The 15414-nt window shown below is 33.5% G+C and overlaps 2 protein-coding genes across 3 annotated transcripts; both read right to left on the reverse strand.

Moving 5' to 3' along the window:
• Positions 1–1479: 1479 nt before the first annotated feature.
• On the reverse strand, positions 1480–10764 carry LOC109812192 (Polynucleotide adenylyltransferase family protein). Of its 2 annotated transcripts, none has more exons than XM_083060015.1 (15): positions 10371–10764; positions 10165–10295; positions 8950–9067; positions 8529–8584; positions 8232–8281; positions 8044–8142; positions 7810–7919; positions 6849–6976; positions 5142–5208; positions 4910–4993; positions 3961–4023; positions 3676–3820; positions 2747–2923; positions 1982–2076; positions 1480–1888 (listed from the first exon to the last, which is right to left on the reverse strand). In XM_083060015.1, the coding sequence occupies exons 1-15, from the start codon at positions 10695–10697 to the stop codon at positions 1784–1786; spliced, it is 1755 nt and encodes a 584-aa protein (XP_082916141.1). In that variant the 5' UTR covers positions 10698–10764; the 3' UTR covers positions 1480–1783. The 2 variants fall into 2 exon arrangements, with proteins under 2 accessions (XP_082916141.1, XP_020231697.1); XM_020376108.3 differs by having other exon boundaries at positions 2747–2899; positions 10371–10761.
• Positions 10765–11539: 775 nt separating this feature from the next.
• Positions 11540–15211, reverse strand: FUT13 (fucosyltransferase 13). The gene is made up of 3 exons (XM_020376122.3): positions 14564–15211; positions 12364–12537; positions 11540–12273 (listed from the first exon to the last, which is right to left on the reverse strand). The coding sequence occupies exons 1-3, from the start codon at positions 15026–15028 to the stop codon at positions 11707–11709; spliced, it is 1206 nt and encodes a 401-aa protein (XP_020231711.1). The 5' UTR covers positions 15029–15211; the 3' UTR covers positions 11540–11706.
• Positions 15212–15414: the final 203 nt, after the last annotated feature.

The raw sequence follows: 15414 nt of genomic DNA on the forward strand, positions 1-15414 counted from the left end.
ACCACAAATATCTTTTCTCTCAAAATCGATCTAATCCAATATGTGAAGATCCTCATTTGTTATAATTAAAATATTTATTTTAATTTTTATGCATTTTATTTTTTTGATAAAAATTATATTTTAATCCTTATGCATGAAAGGAATTGAAAAATTAAAAAAAAATTATATATATAAGAACTAAAATAAAGATTAAAAAAGTTGAAGAAATTATTGGAAAAAATGTAATTAAATCATAAAATAATTATCATATCCTTTATAATGCGTTATTTATTATCATTTATTTTGTAAATTTATTTTATCTCAAAAAAAAATGTGTTAAGACTTAAGAGAGAATGAATCGATTCTCTCTCTCACCTCCCACTATGTTATATAATTTTCTCTCTTTTATCTATCTATATATAATATATATTTATATTATAAATTTAGTTATATAAAATAATTAATTATTTTATATATTGCAAAGACTAAAATATTAATTATCTATAAAACACAACATAATATAAACTTAAATATATTTTTAGTTTGGATAAAATAAGTAAATTTTAACTTTAAGTCCCATAAAAATAATCTTTAACTTTCATCCTTTAAATTTGATATCATTGTTTTTAATCTTTATTATTTTGTTATTCTTTGAAACAACTTTTGTATTTAAAAGAAGGTTAAATAATAATTTTAAAAATCTATTTGGTTTAAAAGATATGAGAAAAAGAAAGAAATTTTAATGGGAAAAAAAATATAAAAGAGATGAGTTAAAAATTTTGTTTGGTTAAAGAGAAAAAAGAGAACATTTTTTTTATTTGATTCACAAGAAAATGAAAAAACATAAAATTCAATTTATTTTTATATCTTTATAACTTTAAAGTTAAAAAAATACATATATAAGGATATTTTATGCATTTTAGTGAAATATTTTAAAATCCTTTTCTTTTCCTCCAAATCCTCCTAATATTAGAAAGAAACTAAAATTAAATGAGGTAAAATTTTACTCCACATTCTTCCTCTTCTAAAAATTGAATCAAACAAAAAAAAATTATAAAAATTCATTTCCGCCTCTTCTCTCTACTTCAATCAAACACTATGTAAATGACACAACACTTGTTTGCGATATTATGTCAACTTGTGACAATCATAAATTTGTTTATAAATCTTTAAAATAAATATTATTACCTATCATAAAATAATAAAATGAACATTATTGGTATGCGTGACTTTAAATTTAAATTTTAATAGAAAATCAAATGTTTTTTTTAAATGGAAAGAAAAACTATTTTTAAAGGGGAAGAGAAGGCATTTTAAAAAATTCTAACATGCAATACCATTTGCACACCGATACAAGTGCGTATCTATTTCCGCGGTGCATCCGCCTCAAGTAACTTTCATTATGTCATTCCACCGCAAGCACATAAAAGTGAAGGTTTGTGCTACGATATATTATGTCTCAAAATGCATTATGTTCCTGGGAAGATAAAATGCAGAGACTTCCACGCTACGCAATTGATGTCATTACAATATTATCTAATAAATACAAATGGTTGCTTGATTCCTAATAGGTAAGCTCAATCTTCAAGTGCCGAGGGTATGCACAATTTGAATAAATATCTTTAAACAAAAATAAAATAAAATAAAAAGGCTACGATATCTATTTCTCACAGTAAGCCAAAAAAATAAATTATACTTCCCAAAGTGCAAATTTACATCCAAAAGTGAGAAGGAACTACTGTGCTAGGCTTTATAAAATTGTAAGTGGCAGGGAAACTTCACCACACAACCAACCTCGCTGAAGTTACTGTAACTTAACACGCTTAGAATTGGTTTCTCTCAACCATTCAATGCATTCTTCTGCAGTTCTAGATGGATAGGCAAGTTGCCAAGCCATTGCTTTATCCAGCTGCAAGTGAAAATGAAAACATTAAATTTCAAGGCAGAGTACACCTGTGTGCGAGTGAGTGAAAATGAAAATGCACTTAGCAAAGTGACCTACCGACTGCTTAACAAGAGGTCCACCTTTAAGCTGTAGGGCATCCATAACATCTTTGCCATTGATCAATTGTTTTATGTCCCATACTTTTTCAAGGCCTGCTATCCACAAAAATGGTTAATTAAAAAAGAAATTTGAGAACAAACTGAGTATCACCAGCATAAAGTAGAACACATCTATTGTCAAACACAAACTATAATGTGTGACATGATATGCAATCAATTTTTGTCTGGTCTTTTTTTATTTCATTTGTAATTTTCTACCGTAAACTATACTTTCTACCACAACATAGTTCATTGACATTCATATTGAATTATTGAAACAAACTGTCACCAATTCAAATAGCTGCATGCCTGCTTACATCTAAGAGCATTTTCACTTTACAGAATGTGAATTCCTAATCACTTTTCACCTTATACATTTAAGCTCTCCTATTTTAGCTAACTTGGGACATGACTGCACTACAAATGCAAAGCTGTCCTAGATTAGGACAAAGCGTCCAAATCAAAAGAAAAAGAAGAAAAGGATTATAAGCCAAATGAACATTCAATTATTCAGATCAAAGAACACATTGACAAATTTACATATAAAATAAATAAATAAATTAATACAAGTTCAAATTCTCTGATAAACAGGATCATTGGTATGAATATGGTTGACAGAACAAGTATTTGACTTCAGACGATATAAAGAACAAGAACAAGAAAAGGCAGTTACAAAATCTAAAAGTTAAGGCATCACAAAATTGACAAGAGCCACAAAGCTTACCTAGTTTTATGATAGAATTCTCCACAGTATTAAACAGATCGCTTCGTTTTTTCAACTGTGAGGGCTCATCCTTAATGTCAATAGGATGATGTAATATAGTGGATATCAACAGTGCAACTCGCCAATAATCTTTAACCTCTCTTAAGAGAAACCCTAAACAAATAAAATATAAAAGCCCTGCTCAGCCACAACAGATTCACATCATAAGGCACAATCGCTTAGCAGGCAAGAATCACAGTGCAATACTCCGTTTAATTCAGACCTCATAATTTAAGGAAATCCAATATCTTCTGTTTTGTTCTTCTATTGATGCAATTTAGTCTAGTGGTTTAAAAAAAATTTATGTCTGAACAGGCAAAAAAGTGTTACCTGTGGCTTGACTAAGCAAAAGTTGAATATAAGAAAAATGTGACTGCAAAATGAATACAAGGAAATACGGGTTGTAGCTACTTTCTACTACAAAGACAATAGTAAAATTAAAACTGCAACATATGAAATCATGAAAAAGTAGAGTCTGCAGAACTATATGTCAACATGAAAATGCATAACTGCATATTAAGGTCAACAATGACTATTTGTCACCAAGTAACCATCCCAAAAGCTTAAGCTATTAGGTGGAGACTCAAATAGTTTCAAAGTATATTTCTAACATGCCCCCTTACACGACCCATTTAGACTTGAAGCATGAACAATGCACAGGTCTAACTACTTATATGAAATTAAACTTTCTTAAAGAATGGTTAAAGCAAGGATTGAACTTTAGACCATTTGGTCGTAGAAGCTCCAATACGATGTCAAGAACCAACAATTCCAAAAAGCTTAAGCTGTTAGGTGAAGATGCATAAGTGATTCTATATTAGATTTCTAACACAAACCAAAATCAGCATTCTGCCATGTGATACTAAGGTAGCAAAGCAAGAAAACTGTACCTGTTTGTACCCGGACTCTAGAAGAGACAGGGACATCAACTAAGTCTCTCATCCAATCATGATCAACAACTTGAACGTCATCACTAGATACAAGGCAAGGGATCAATGACAAGAATTTATGTGATGCTTGGTGTAAGTTAAGCACCTAGATTTTGAGGAACAATACAAGACATGTTAACCAACACAAAATATCAACCAGAGACAATAATACTGAATATAATTCACATCATAAAGTTCTAATACATCCTTTGGATTTTACTAAGGCTAAGAGGATAGGAAACTGACCATTTCAGCATCTTTAGCTTTTCGCTTGAGAGACTCCCGGATAATATGATTGACAACAGGAATCTATAATTCAGAATCACATATTAGGCTATTTAACCATGATGTCACTTGAAATAATAATCACATGAAAAGACACAAGGTACAATGAACACATGCCCCCATTGAGCACACACAGCATACATATTAGTCCCCACTCTGCAGGGGAGGAATTGAACCAAGAATCTTCAAGTTTATAAGCTCAAACACCTGAAGTTTAGATCAAGGCTTGACTTGGCTAAGTTCAAACCCGATCATCATTTTAATTTTTTTTTTAATTAGAAGTGCCAGAAAACTGCAATGCAGGTACCAAGACAATTTTTTTTATTTTTAGTTAAGAGGAAAAAAGAATTTATTTCATATTCATTTACAGAGATTGAGATTTATAGGCAGAGTTGGTTAGAGGTTTTCTAACCAATTCAAATTCAAAAATAAATAACACAGGAAAATTAAAACAGAAAAATAAGGACAAGATCAGTAAAAAACTAATCTATCCTGAGGGTCTAGGATTAATTTATTGTACAATATCCCAACAACTTTGAAGTTAGAACCCCCCCCCCTTCTTTTTTTTTTTTTTTCAAGTTAAAACATAGATACCCAATTTGCCCAACTTGCTAACAAGACATTCAAAATGAGGCCAAAACAGTCCTTTGGTTATAAAATCTACCAACTGTTGGGAGATTGGGACAAACTGCATACAAATAAACCCTTCATCAAAACCTTTGGTAACTGGCTCAATTCTCACTTGACAAATGGCATAAAATAACTAGAGTTGGAAATCTAATACGGACATTGTGCTAGATGCATCAATTACTCAATTCAAATCACAGAGCTCCAAGTCAACGCAATAGCAGCTTAATATGCCAAATCAAAAATAGTACTAATATATATAGAAAGTAATGAGTATATATACCTTCTTAGCTTTCTTTTCTCTGTAAGTAGTATCTCTAAGAGGGAGAAACATAGCAGCACAAAGCGTTAACCTTTGTTGTTCAGCCTAAAATATACAGAAATTGCATATCAGCATATAAGATAGCCAAACAAACCTTAAGTGGTATGGGAACAAACATGCAACTCCCTATAATGACAATAAAAATGTAAGAAAATAATATATTGCAAAAAATAAAGTTTAACTGATTACTGACAGTAAAGGTTGACCCTCCAAGTAAATGGATAAGGTTCCATGCAGCATCCAAGCAAGAAATGCAAAGCCTGGAAAAAGTTTTAAAAATACCTTATCAGCATGACCAACAAAAATCCATCTCCATACAAAAGAATAGACAAAAACAAAATAAAGAACTGAGCATGATTATAAGGTTTAGCGGGGAAGTAAATAATGAGAGAATGGAGACTCCAATACCCAGATTGATATAAGGTTTATATAATACATAATAAACCCAAACACCAATGTCACACCTACTTTATACAAATAATTAGATCAAGTGTAATACTGCAAGTACTAGCAAAGCTTAATTAGACTTCTAACCTAACAAGATTAATGACATCTAAGAATCGTAATGTTCTAACAGCACAGTTGAAAGATCTTGAATTTGGGATGGGACTGACTCAACCCCAAAAGCTAAGTACATGAGGCAATGATTGCCTAAGCATGTATTAGATCTACTTTAGTCATATTTATAGTCGATGTGAAATCTCAACACCCCCTCATGCGAAAGATTGGACATCTAGAGTACGAAGATTGTAGGAATGAATTTTATTTATTGATTGCATTTGGAAACCCAGCCAGGGTGGCCCAATATCATCTCTATGATAGGCTTTAGATAGGCTCCAAGACCATCTTCAATTAAGGCCACGCTTAGTTCAACCACAAAAGCTAGCTCATAAGGTGAGGATTGCCCAAGCCTATAATAAGCTTTGCTTTTAGTCTCAATATAATTGGGACTGAATATTCAAACTGTTCATACAAGGAGGTTGTGGCTATTAAAATTTTAAGATGTAAAAGAGGTCAGCATTTGGGAATGGAAGAACTCAAAAAACAACCCCATTCAATCTATGCACATGCAAGTCATTTAAACACTCAATATACCAAATGAACTGTAATGTGATCAAATCATCCGGTAATGCCTTCCAGAATCTAGATTTGATATATATATATATATATATATATATATATATATATCCTCCTAAAGTCCTGTCAAATAAGTTCCATACAATCTTACATAAGTCAGGCCAAAGAATCTCTTACATTCATAGGTTTGTAGTTCTTCAGCACCTTACTCTTGTATCTGTCAAACCATTTGTATAACTTCACAGACTAGATGGAAGTGGAGACTTTTGTATTGGATCTGGTTTTCGGAACTAGCAACATTATTAACTATTGGGTGTTTGTGCCAAAACATGGCACTTAAAATCTTCAATTAATGACCAATTGTTGATAAGAAACCAGTTCAAGATTACTGAATTATAATTATGTTATAGCAACCCACACCCAACTTTATGGTTTTCATCTATTTCGTCTTCTACAGGTTCAGCTTTAGTCTAGTTCCAATTTATTGGCTAAATAAAAATATACATATTGTAAGCAACGCTTCAATAACCAGTGAGACAAAAGAAAAAGGAAAGAAAATAATAATCTATCTTCAGAGTGTCTGTAACTGTGAATACACTTGCAAACATCTCAAAAAGGAATACTGTTTCAAATGTGAAGTTCATCACAAACATCTATCATTGTTGTCGCATTTTTGTTTTTTGGAAAAGAGGCAATAATATCAAGCTAACTCTTACTCTGTACAAAATATGTAAATGAGATTGTCATCAATAAACGGATTTGCAATCATTATGCACATTCAACCTGCAAAGAAACATTTTTCAAATCTATCTACAAACTTTACCTTTCACATCCATCTGAAATGGTGGGTTCAAATTCAGGAGGAAGACTGAACACGATCCAAAATAGTGTCAGCTCACAAATATAAGTCATTGCTTTGACAGGTTGATTTCCGGATATCATAAGATCAATCTAAAAATACAGACATAGACATAAGAGAATGAATGGCAAGATTTTCAGTACTGACAAAAAAACACGAGCATATCTTTATACACAAGGACATCTTCATACACAAGTACCAATAGCATTCCAAAATTGAAAATGACATTCTAAGATATCTACACTGAAGTAATGGAAGAGTTAGAACTTTAAACACACTGTTCTGAACCTTCGCATAGGAACGAGTCACAGACCTGAACACAAAATAATTCTTCTTGCAACCTATGGTGAAAGCAAGTAGACTAATCCTTGACAAGCCCCTCCTAGACTAACACAAGTTTTAGTGAAACTTATTTCTAAATCCTGACATCCAATCAAGTCAGCCCTTTAAAAACGCTACAAAGATATCCTTAATTAATAGGATCATGACTAGCAAGTATCCTAATTGATAAAATAAAAGAGAACCCTAATTAGTAGGATCATACCAAGCAATTTACAGAAACTGAATCAGAAATGGAAGAAAGAATTTCTTTATTGGTTGTGTGTATCTTTACAAAAAATTCCTTGAATATTCGAGGGATCAAGGCCTCTCCCTAGCCCCAATTCTGTTTCACCCAAATGACTATCGTTCTTCTCAACTCTTCTTCCTATTTAATTTATTTCTTCTAATTATGTCAGCTTAATGAACTAACAGACCTATCACAATTATCCTGATTAATAAAATAAGGATCTGAGATCAGGATTTTGATATCCAGATATTATTTAGATAGAAAAAAGATAATGAATCAAGATAAACTGAAACAAATCAATAGCAATATTTAAATAAAGAGGTATGATAATCGCAATTAGTGGTCCACATCACACACCTCTGTTCCAATGCGCTCTCTGCTAATTTTAGCAGCTAGAGCATCTTTCACATCATCACATGCAGCAGCTACTTTCAGATCTTCATCAAGAGTAAATTCAAATCTAGCACCTAAATAATGAAAATGTCTCTTCAATATAGCGGGAGAACAAGTTTAAACTTCAAAAGGATGGGACAAGAGATTCACAACACACCAAAAAAAAAAAAAGATTGATCGTAAAAAAATATAACATACCAAATCTAATGGCTCGAAGAACTCGTAATGGGTCATCAAGAAAGGTGGCCTTTGGAGGTAAAGGTGTCACTATCTTACCAGACTTGAGATCCGAGATCCCTAGAAAGTGCCAAATAGATTATTATAAGGACAAACAAGTAGCTCATAAAATAGTAAAATACTTGTTTAGGAAAAAGATCCTTTCCAACCTCTCTTAGTGAAATCTTCAACTGAGTCAGTGTTGATATTGTAGAATAAGCTGTCATGCACAACTAAATTGATTTACGAAACCATCTCATAAAAGGGGTACAAAAGGAGGTGAATATTCAAGTACACTCAAACCAACATATACATTAGCAGCGCAGCATAATTCTTAGTTGTATTATTCTAAACAAAAACACTTAGAATGCTAAGAAGTTTTTTTTTTAATTTATCTGTCTTGTACTTCTCTCTTTGTCTTGTTTAATGATACATTAAAAAAAAAAAAAAAAAGGACAGAAAGATACCTGTTAATTGTCAAATCCCTCCTATATGCATCCTCTTCTGCTGTGCCAAATCTTTGCTGTTAGACATGAAGTAATCTTTATTCCATTGAATTTGACCAGGATATGGAAAGGGGGGAGACCAAATATTCCAAATGAAAAATACATGTTCAATTCATCTTAACATAAAATTAGCTTAAATATGAATAAAAGTGCAAAGTATAGAGGAATTTTACCTTAATAATAATCATACATCTTTCTTAAGCATTTAACTAATCATGAGAGTACATACATGTGATTTCAACTTAGAAGAAACTAGATAAGCATCTTACATGACCAAAATAAACATAAAAATAACAAATATAAGAAATTTAGAGCAACTGTATTGAAAGTACAGCAGAATAAGTAAACTCGTATAAAACCAAAGGACTGAGCAACTGTATACCTTTGATGGAATGCGGCTATTCTCAGTGTATTCTTCACTCCTCAGGTTAACAAAATCAATCCACATATCAAACAAACGCATCCTTGCTGTTTCCAAATGTTTTGATTGGTCAGGATTGCTGCAAAAAAAAAAAAAACAGAGAGAATAAATAATGCTTTACAAAAAACAAATGGTAAAAAAAAAAAAAAAAAAAGTGGAATGCCTGCAATTTTCAGATGCAAAACATTAACTGAAGAAATAGTTTTGAAAGGAGGAACCAGAGGATACCTGTGGTTTCACACCAAAAATAAGATTTGGGCAAACTATAAGAAGCAGGAGAGGGGGGGAGACCTAACAGTAAGACCCAAAACTTATCCAACAGATGGCTGGCTGGACTTGTGCACTACAGACCACCCAAACAAATTCCAGATGCCATCAAAAGAAAAGAATCATTTCCTTTCATAATTTCTTTTCATTGTTCCCAAGTACTACTACTATGGGTGCATTTGATAAAAACTTATTTATAACTCATTTGAACTTGTCTTATGGCATAAGTACTTGTGTAAGTGTTTGGGAAAGTTTATGAAAATAGCTTATAATATATCCATAAGTTGTTTTCACCTTTTTTTCAATAGAATCCAAAATAACTTATAAAAGCAGCTTATAACTTGTATAAAAGCAATTTAATCATTTTTCCTCTTCAATGATAAAAACAACTTATATACAAGTGCTTTTATATGATAAGCATTTATTCAATAAGTGCTTAATTAAGTTGTTTACCCAAACACACCCTAATACTATAAGGGAAAACCACGAAAATCAATACTTAATATAACATTAGTAAGCATAGTTATCAAACTTCCACATTTTCTTGTAAATTGAGGCCAGCGAGCCAACTAGCTTCCAGTCAAACTCAGCCATACTCACCAAATTCAAATTTTGCAGATAACACTCACTTTCTCGCTTAAGTATGCATAGGGCGAAATAGTTTCGAGAAAAAAAGAAGAAAAAAAAAAGTGAAAAACATGATGTGGTTTGCTCGAGTTAGACCTCAATTATGTAATATCTAAACACAGCATTACTTTCATGATTCATCAGAATTCAGTAGTAATCTTTTGCAACAGATATCAAGCCTATAGTTTCTATTAGGTATTTTACCGCGGAAAGTTAATTTGGCGAATTTGAAATGACAACGGCCTGCACAGAGAAAATACAAAAAAAAAAAAAAAAAGGTACCTCTCGATAACACAAACTCCCTGTGCATCTTCGCCGATGGACAACAAGTACTCCCTCACCTTATCCACAAACTCAGTTCCCATCATATTGTCGAGAGCAATATCAATGTCATAGCACTCTTTCCCCAGAAGCTGCAAAACCAACAAAACCAATCAGAAAACGAGAAGAACGAAGGAAGAAGGAATTAGGGCTAGGCATTGTTGGACCTTGTCGCGAACCCAGCCACCGGCGACTCGGAGCTGAGTTTGGAGGCTGAAGTGGCGAAGAGTGGCGAGAAGCCTATCGAAGATGGCTCTCTCGGTGTCGGAGAGGTGGATTTTGTCGCGAACCAGGAGCGTAGACATGGGCGCGCAACCGCAACACCGAAACAACGGCGTGGCGATTCGAAGGAGGGTTTTGGCGGGACGGTGGGAGTGAAGAGGAAGAAGAAGGGTTGGTGCGTTTGACTGTGGAAGTGAGAAACCCCTCACACTCAAATTGGGTCTGGGATGCACCACAACCAGCCTTGTCACACTTTTCAAACTCACTCTCATTTCATGCCCTTTCGTTTCTTTAAATACTCACTCACAGACTGAAACCACATCCCATTTGCTCTTGCGTGTTATATATATTTGATGGAAAGGATCGTGGTATCGCCACAGCCTAAATGGGGGAAGGAATTATTAACAACGTAATAAAGTATCATTCATTTTTTTAAAATTAAAAACTTTAAATAAAAATATACTTACACACTCCAAATATTGATAGACACCTAAATATATATAATGTGACATGAAAAAAAGAAATAGAAAAAAAAATGATAAATTTTAGTAAAATATTTTTAAAAAAATTAAGTGTTCAGAAATTATAATTTTTAATAGCTTTACTGTATAAAAATTTTACATTTACAGCATGAGTATAAACTTTTTTTTTTTTTTTGGAAGATGCAAAGAAATGAATATTTACTTTTTATTAAAAGGTTGTGTAAAAAGTTTCTCGAACATTTTTTTCCCTAAAAAAATCATATTATCATTTTTAAGGTGCTTTCATTCTCATGATAAGAGGGTAAAAAAGTTATTATTGATATTTTTATCACACTTGTAACTTATATTTTATGTATTTTCTTAAAACTATTTTGAATTTAAAAAATATTCTTAGTAATAGTAATATTAAATGTAACCAAACAGTTTTTAAATATATTCTCAAAATTGTGATTTTATGAAAGTAAAATGATACCTTAAAATATAACCAAATATCTTTTTTAATATATTCATAAATAACATTATTAATTATGATATTCTTGGGAGAGTCATTTCTAGGAATGCAAAAACGATACATTAAAACAAACATTCCCTTAAATACATGTCATGGGAAGATTGGTTGTGGGTCGGAGGGGTTAAAAAAATAAAACAAATGGAATATAATCCATAATCTTGTTTCCTTTCGTTCAAATGTTACTTAGCTCACAGAAACAAACAATGAGCCTCTATACAGGTTGCAAGCTTATATTCAATGCATCTATCTCTATGAAGCAGAGCTACAAATTTAACCAAAAAACTCAACCTAGCTTCTTGCATTTCTTCCACCTTTTCTGCCAACAGCTTCACATAGTCTGCATGGCAACGTGTCAAGGCTCACAGCTCGGGTTTTTCCATAGTTACCTAGTACACCGCACCTTCTCCATGCATGGTATTCTGCATATGCTACCGGGTCATTAGCCACGGCCTTCACATATGAAGCCAACTCTTCCAACGACCTGAATTTTCTACCATCTATTATTGAATGTGGAGGAACAAAATCCATGACATTTGGTGCACCAAAATAGATAGGAACTGCACCAGAGTCTAAGGCATAGAATAACTTTTCCGTCACATAACTCTCGGTAAAAGTGTTCTCAATTGCAAGAACAAACTTGTAGTGAGACATGGCGCAATGTAAATGATCCCACCATTTTGGTGTAACGTTGGCATCATTTGCACATTCGGGATAGAGAGAAAGAGCCATGTCTAGACCACCAACATTATTTAGGCACTTTCCAAATGAATGATGCGGCAGTAAGCCAAGGAGTTTCTTGGCAAGTTCATTCCTTTGAGAGAGACACCGTGATGAGGACCAATAAACAAGTATATCCTACAGATGATAATGTGGGTTAGGTTGTTATAAGTTACTCTTCTTTTATCTGTCATTTAATATACTCTTGATAAACTACTTAGTACTTACACTGTTTTTTTTGTTGGAGACGTGATAGTTTCGACCGTTGTGAAAAAGTGCACCAGCATAGGTTGCCTGTACATCATCCTCAGCATGATAACTAATATATAAATCCTCTCGACCTGATCTCTTTCGGCCAGCTTCGAGATCCATATATACACGAAGAGGTTCTCCCATGCGTCTCTGAAATAAAAAATAAACCATAACCAATGGGCCAAATGCAATATCACAGTATATGTTATCAGCCAAAAAATCCTGAAAGCCTAAACATGCATTCACAAGACAACCAAGCATAAGAAGCATTTGAGAAAGAATAGTGGACAATAAAAGCACCGTCAGTACAAAACTAAGGACATGGTGCCATGGTGGGATTTTGAAGTGCTTAAAATAGTAAGTGCTTATTAAACTCATCTACAAAAATAAGGATACATGAGGGGAACCAAAAGAAACACTCTTCTGGAAAAATGCCTTTGCCATTAAATCAGATGAAAATGCAAGAGATAATCATATCAAGCTAATGAACTAAGCACTGATGGTTGATACTGTAGGCTTGTTTTAACCACATCTTAAACACTTAAAGGCTCAAACCGATACATGACTTGAGCCAATAAGAGTGCAAATAATTACCACATTCATACTACCAAATAAATAATGTATGGTTTCGTGCTTATTTTTGTTTGCTGAGAGGCAAGAATTACATTCCAATAATTAGATATGCTTTGAAAACAACTGAACCAAAAGGCATTTTAGTTGTTGACTTTCTTAAATCTGATCCCTGACAGCAGAAAAATAGAATTAAAACCAAAGACAGAGAGTTAACAAAATAGAAGAAAATGGACGCAACCACAGCACAGCCCAAATGGCAATGAAGCTAATAACATTTTGGAAAAGGGGAGATATTATCACCAATAAATTCTTTCATCAGCTATGGATGATTAAGCTGTTCAAGAAATCAAGAAGAACTTCTTGTTGCTATTAAGACCTAAACGGTATTAGGGTAGAGGTAGAAACACAAAGGAACTAATATGAAAAAATGTGGCTCTTTTGCTTAAGAAATCTCAGAAGTGAAAAAGGACTATTTTGCTATTATACACTGTTTTTACCTCTATCAAACATTCCTAAAAAAATGCACTCCAACACAAAGCAAACAAAGCTTTTTTGAATTACTACACTAGGTTATGATGGAAAAAATGATATCTCCAGATCCTAACCCACTAAATAGTCCTCAACACAAGCATTATATCAGATGTCTATATTATAGCTACAGCTAGTTTATCGAACTCCAATAAAAAAACACCAACAGTTTTGTATGTTTTACACATAATCTCAATTCAAGATCCATTAACCTAATCTTCACACAAAGATCATCTCACACTTCAAGATAATACCACCTGGATAAGCTGATAATAGAATACTTAGGGCACATTTGTTTTAAAGTTGGGTATAATTGTTTTTGATAAAATTAATTTTGAACCATTAAAAATACTTAGAACGTGTCAAAATTAATCTCAGTCATAGATTTACATTAGAAGTGTATTTTTCATTGGAAAGTGTGATAATTAATCTTCCAATGCCAAGCCAAACAGGGGCTTAGTAATATAATTTGCCAGCAGATTCCAATGACTACCACTCCCTCCTTCTGCACCAATGTATTTCACATCATAACTACTTCTAGTTGCAATATAATCACTTCTATTCATAAGAATTTGTTCATCATATCATCTCATAACTATCTACAAAACACATAAATTTAGTATTTTATTAAAAATTGACATCCAAGTGAAAGTTTTGAAAAAAAAAAAAAAAAAGGTTCATTTATGATGTGTGAACATATCCTTCTCGGCTAGCATGATAACAAGCCAAATGTCCCAGATCTAATCCAACATCAAGTCTTCAACAGCAATATAAGAACACTGGTGAATCAAATCATAAACCACAGAAAATTCTCACTATCTATTAATTCAGCCGTGAAAACTGAAATAATAAACCGAAACCAAACTTCAAAGGAGACATCAACAAAGCAAGCATCACAAATCGAACCCTCAATATCACCTGGATGAATCTGCCACAGCCGAGACACCATTCATGCCAAATTTACATTCCAAGACAAAGCTCTCAACTCCAAAAGACCCACAATAAAAAATGCAATTTTGTTACAAAACCAGCACACCCATTTACACTCCCAAAAAAAAGAGAAGCAAAAACCCACCTGAAGCGGAGGCGTGGACGATTCAAACAGCAAAGCATCAGGCTTGTCAGCGAGAACGGGCGATTTGGTCCACAAGCAGCTCAACCCACAAGAGCATGAGTACAAGTTATCCAAGTTATCAGGAATCCAAGTCCACCCTTTGACCAAAACGCTAACATGGTTCAGTTCCAACCCTCCACAGGCGCCAAATTCCTGCAAAGAAGCAACCTTTGAGTGGTTGAGGGACACCCCATTTGGTTTCTCCCTGAAGCGAGCGCAACCCACTTGTTGGTCCCATTTCCTGAAGGCGGCGAGCAGATCGGTGAAGGGCTCCCCCGTGGGGGGCGTTATGGGGCGGACGATGGGTGGGAGAGAGGAGGAGATGGAGGGGAAGTGGAGGAAGCCGGAGAAGAAGAGGAGGAAGAAGGTGCAAGTGAGCATGATTGTGATGGTGAAGGTGTTGATGGGTTTGGGGGGTACCGGCATGGCGGAAAGGAGAAGGTGGGGTTCAATCTATGCCTCTCCTGGAGACATGGGAATAGTACACGCGCGATCACTTGCTCCTCTTCTTCTTCTTCGACTCTTCGGTCTTACGTTTCTTTGAATGAGTTTGGTGTCGTGGATTAAGGTTAAGATTTCGGTCGTTTTAGTAATTGTTGTATAATACTTTTCAAACGGGTTTCGGTCATTTTTTCCTTGCCTTATGGTGGGTGTGTTCCTTTCGGTTGACATGGGACTTGGTAAAGTTAATTAATCCGCTGCTACTTCCATGATTTCTCGCTTATTTGTCGATTATAAAAAATTTAAATATATTTTCAGTCTTTTAAATTTAGGTTTAATTTATCTCTTTAAATTTAAAGTTATTATTTTTT

Source organism: Cajanus cajan, chromosome 7 (assembly GCF_000230855.2).
Source record: "Cajanus cajan strain Asha chromosome 7, NIPB_CcT2T_4, whole genome shotgun sequence".
Classification (NCBI taxonomy): Eukaryota; Viridiplantae; Streptophyta; class Magnoliopsida; order Fabales; family Fabaceae; genus Cajanus; species Cajanus cajan.

Excerpts from the sequence above, each read along its gene's own strand:
- LOC109812192 (XM_083060015.1), bottom strand. The coding sequence starts at position 10,697 with ATGAGAGTGAGTTTGAAAAGTGTGACAAGGCTGGTTGTGGTGCATCCC. Across the intron at positions 5,209-6,848 it reads ATTTCAGATGGATGTGAAAG|GCTTTGCATTTCTTGCTTGG; the intron begins GTAAAGTTTGTA and ends AACTTTTTCCAG. Across the intron at positions 2,077-2,746 it reads GAATTCTATCATAAAACTAG|GCCTTGAAAAAGTATGGGAC; the intron begins GTAAGCTTTGTG and ends TGTGGATAGCAG.
- FUT13 (XM_020376122.3), bottom strand. The coding sequence starts at position 15,028 with ATGCCGGTACCCCCCAAACCCATCAACACCTTCACCATCACAATCATG. Across the intron at positions 12,538-14,563 it reads CGTCCACGCCTCCGCTTCAG|AGACGCATGGGAGAACCTCT; the intron begins GTGGGTTTTTGC and ends TTTTTATTTCAG. Across the intron at positions 12,274-12,363 it reads TCTCCAACAAAAAAAACAGT|GATATACTTGTTTATTGGTC; the intron begins GTAAGTACTAAG and ends TATCATCTGTAG.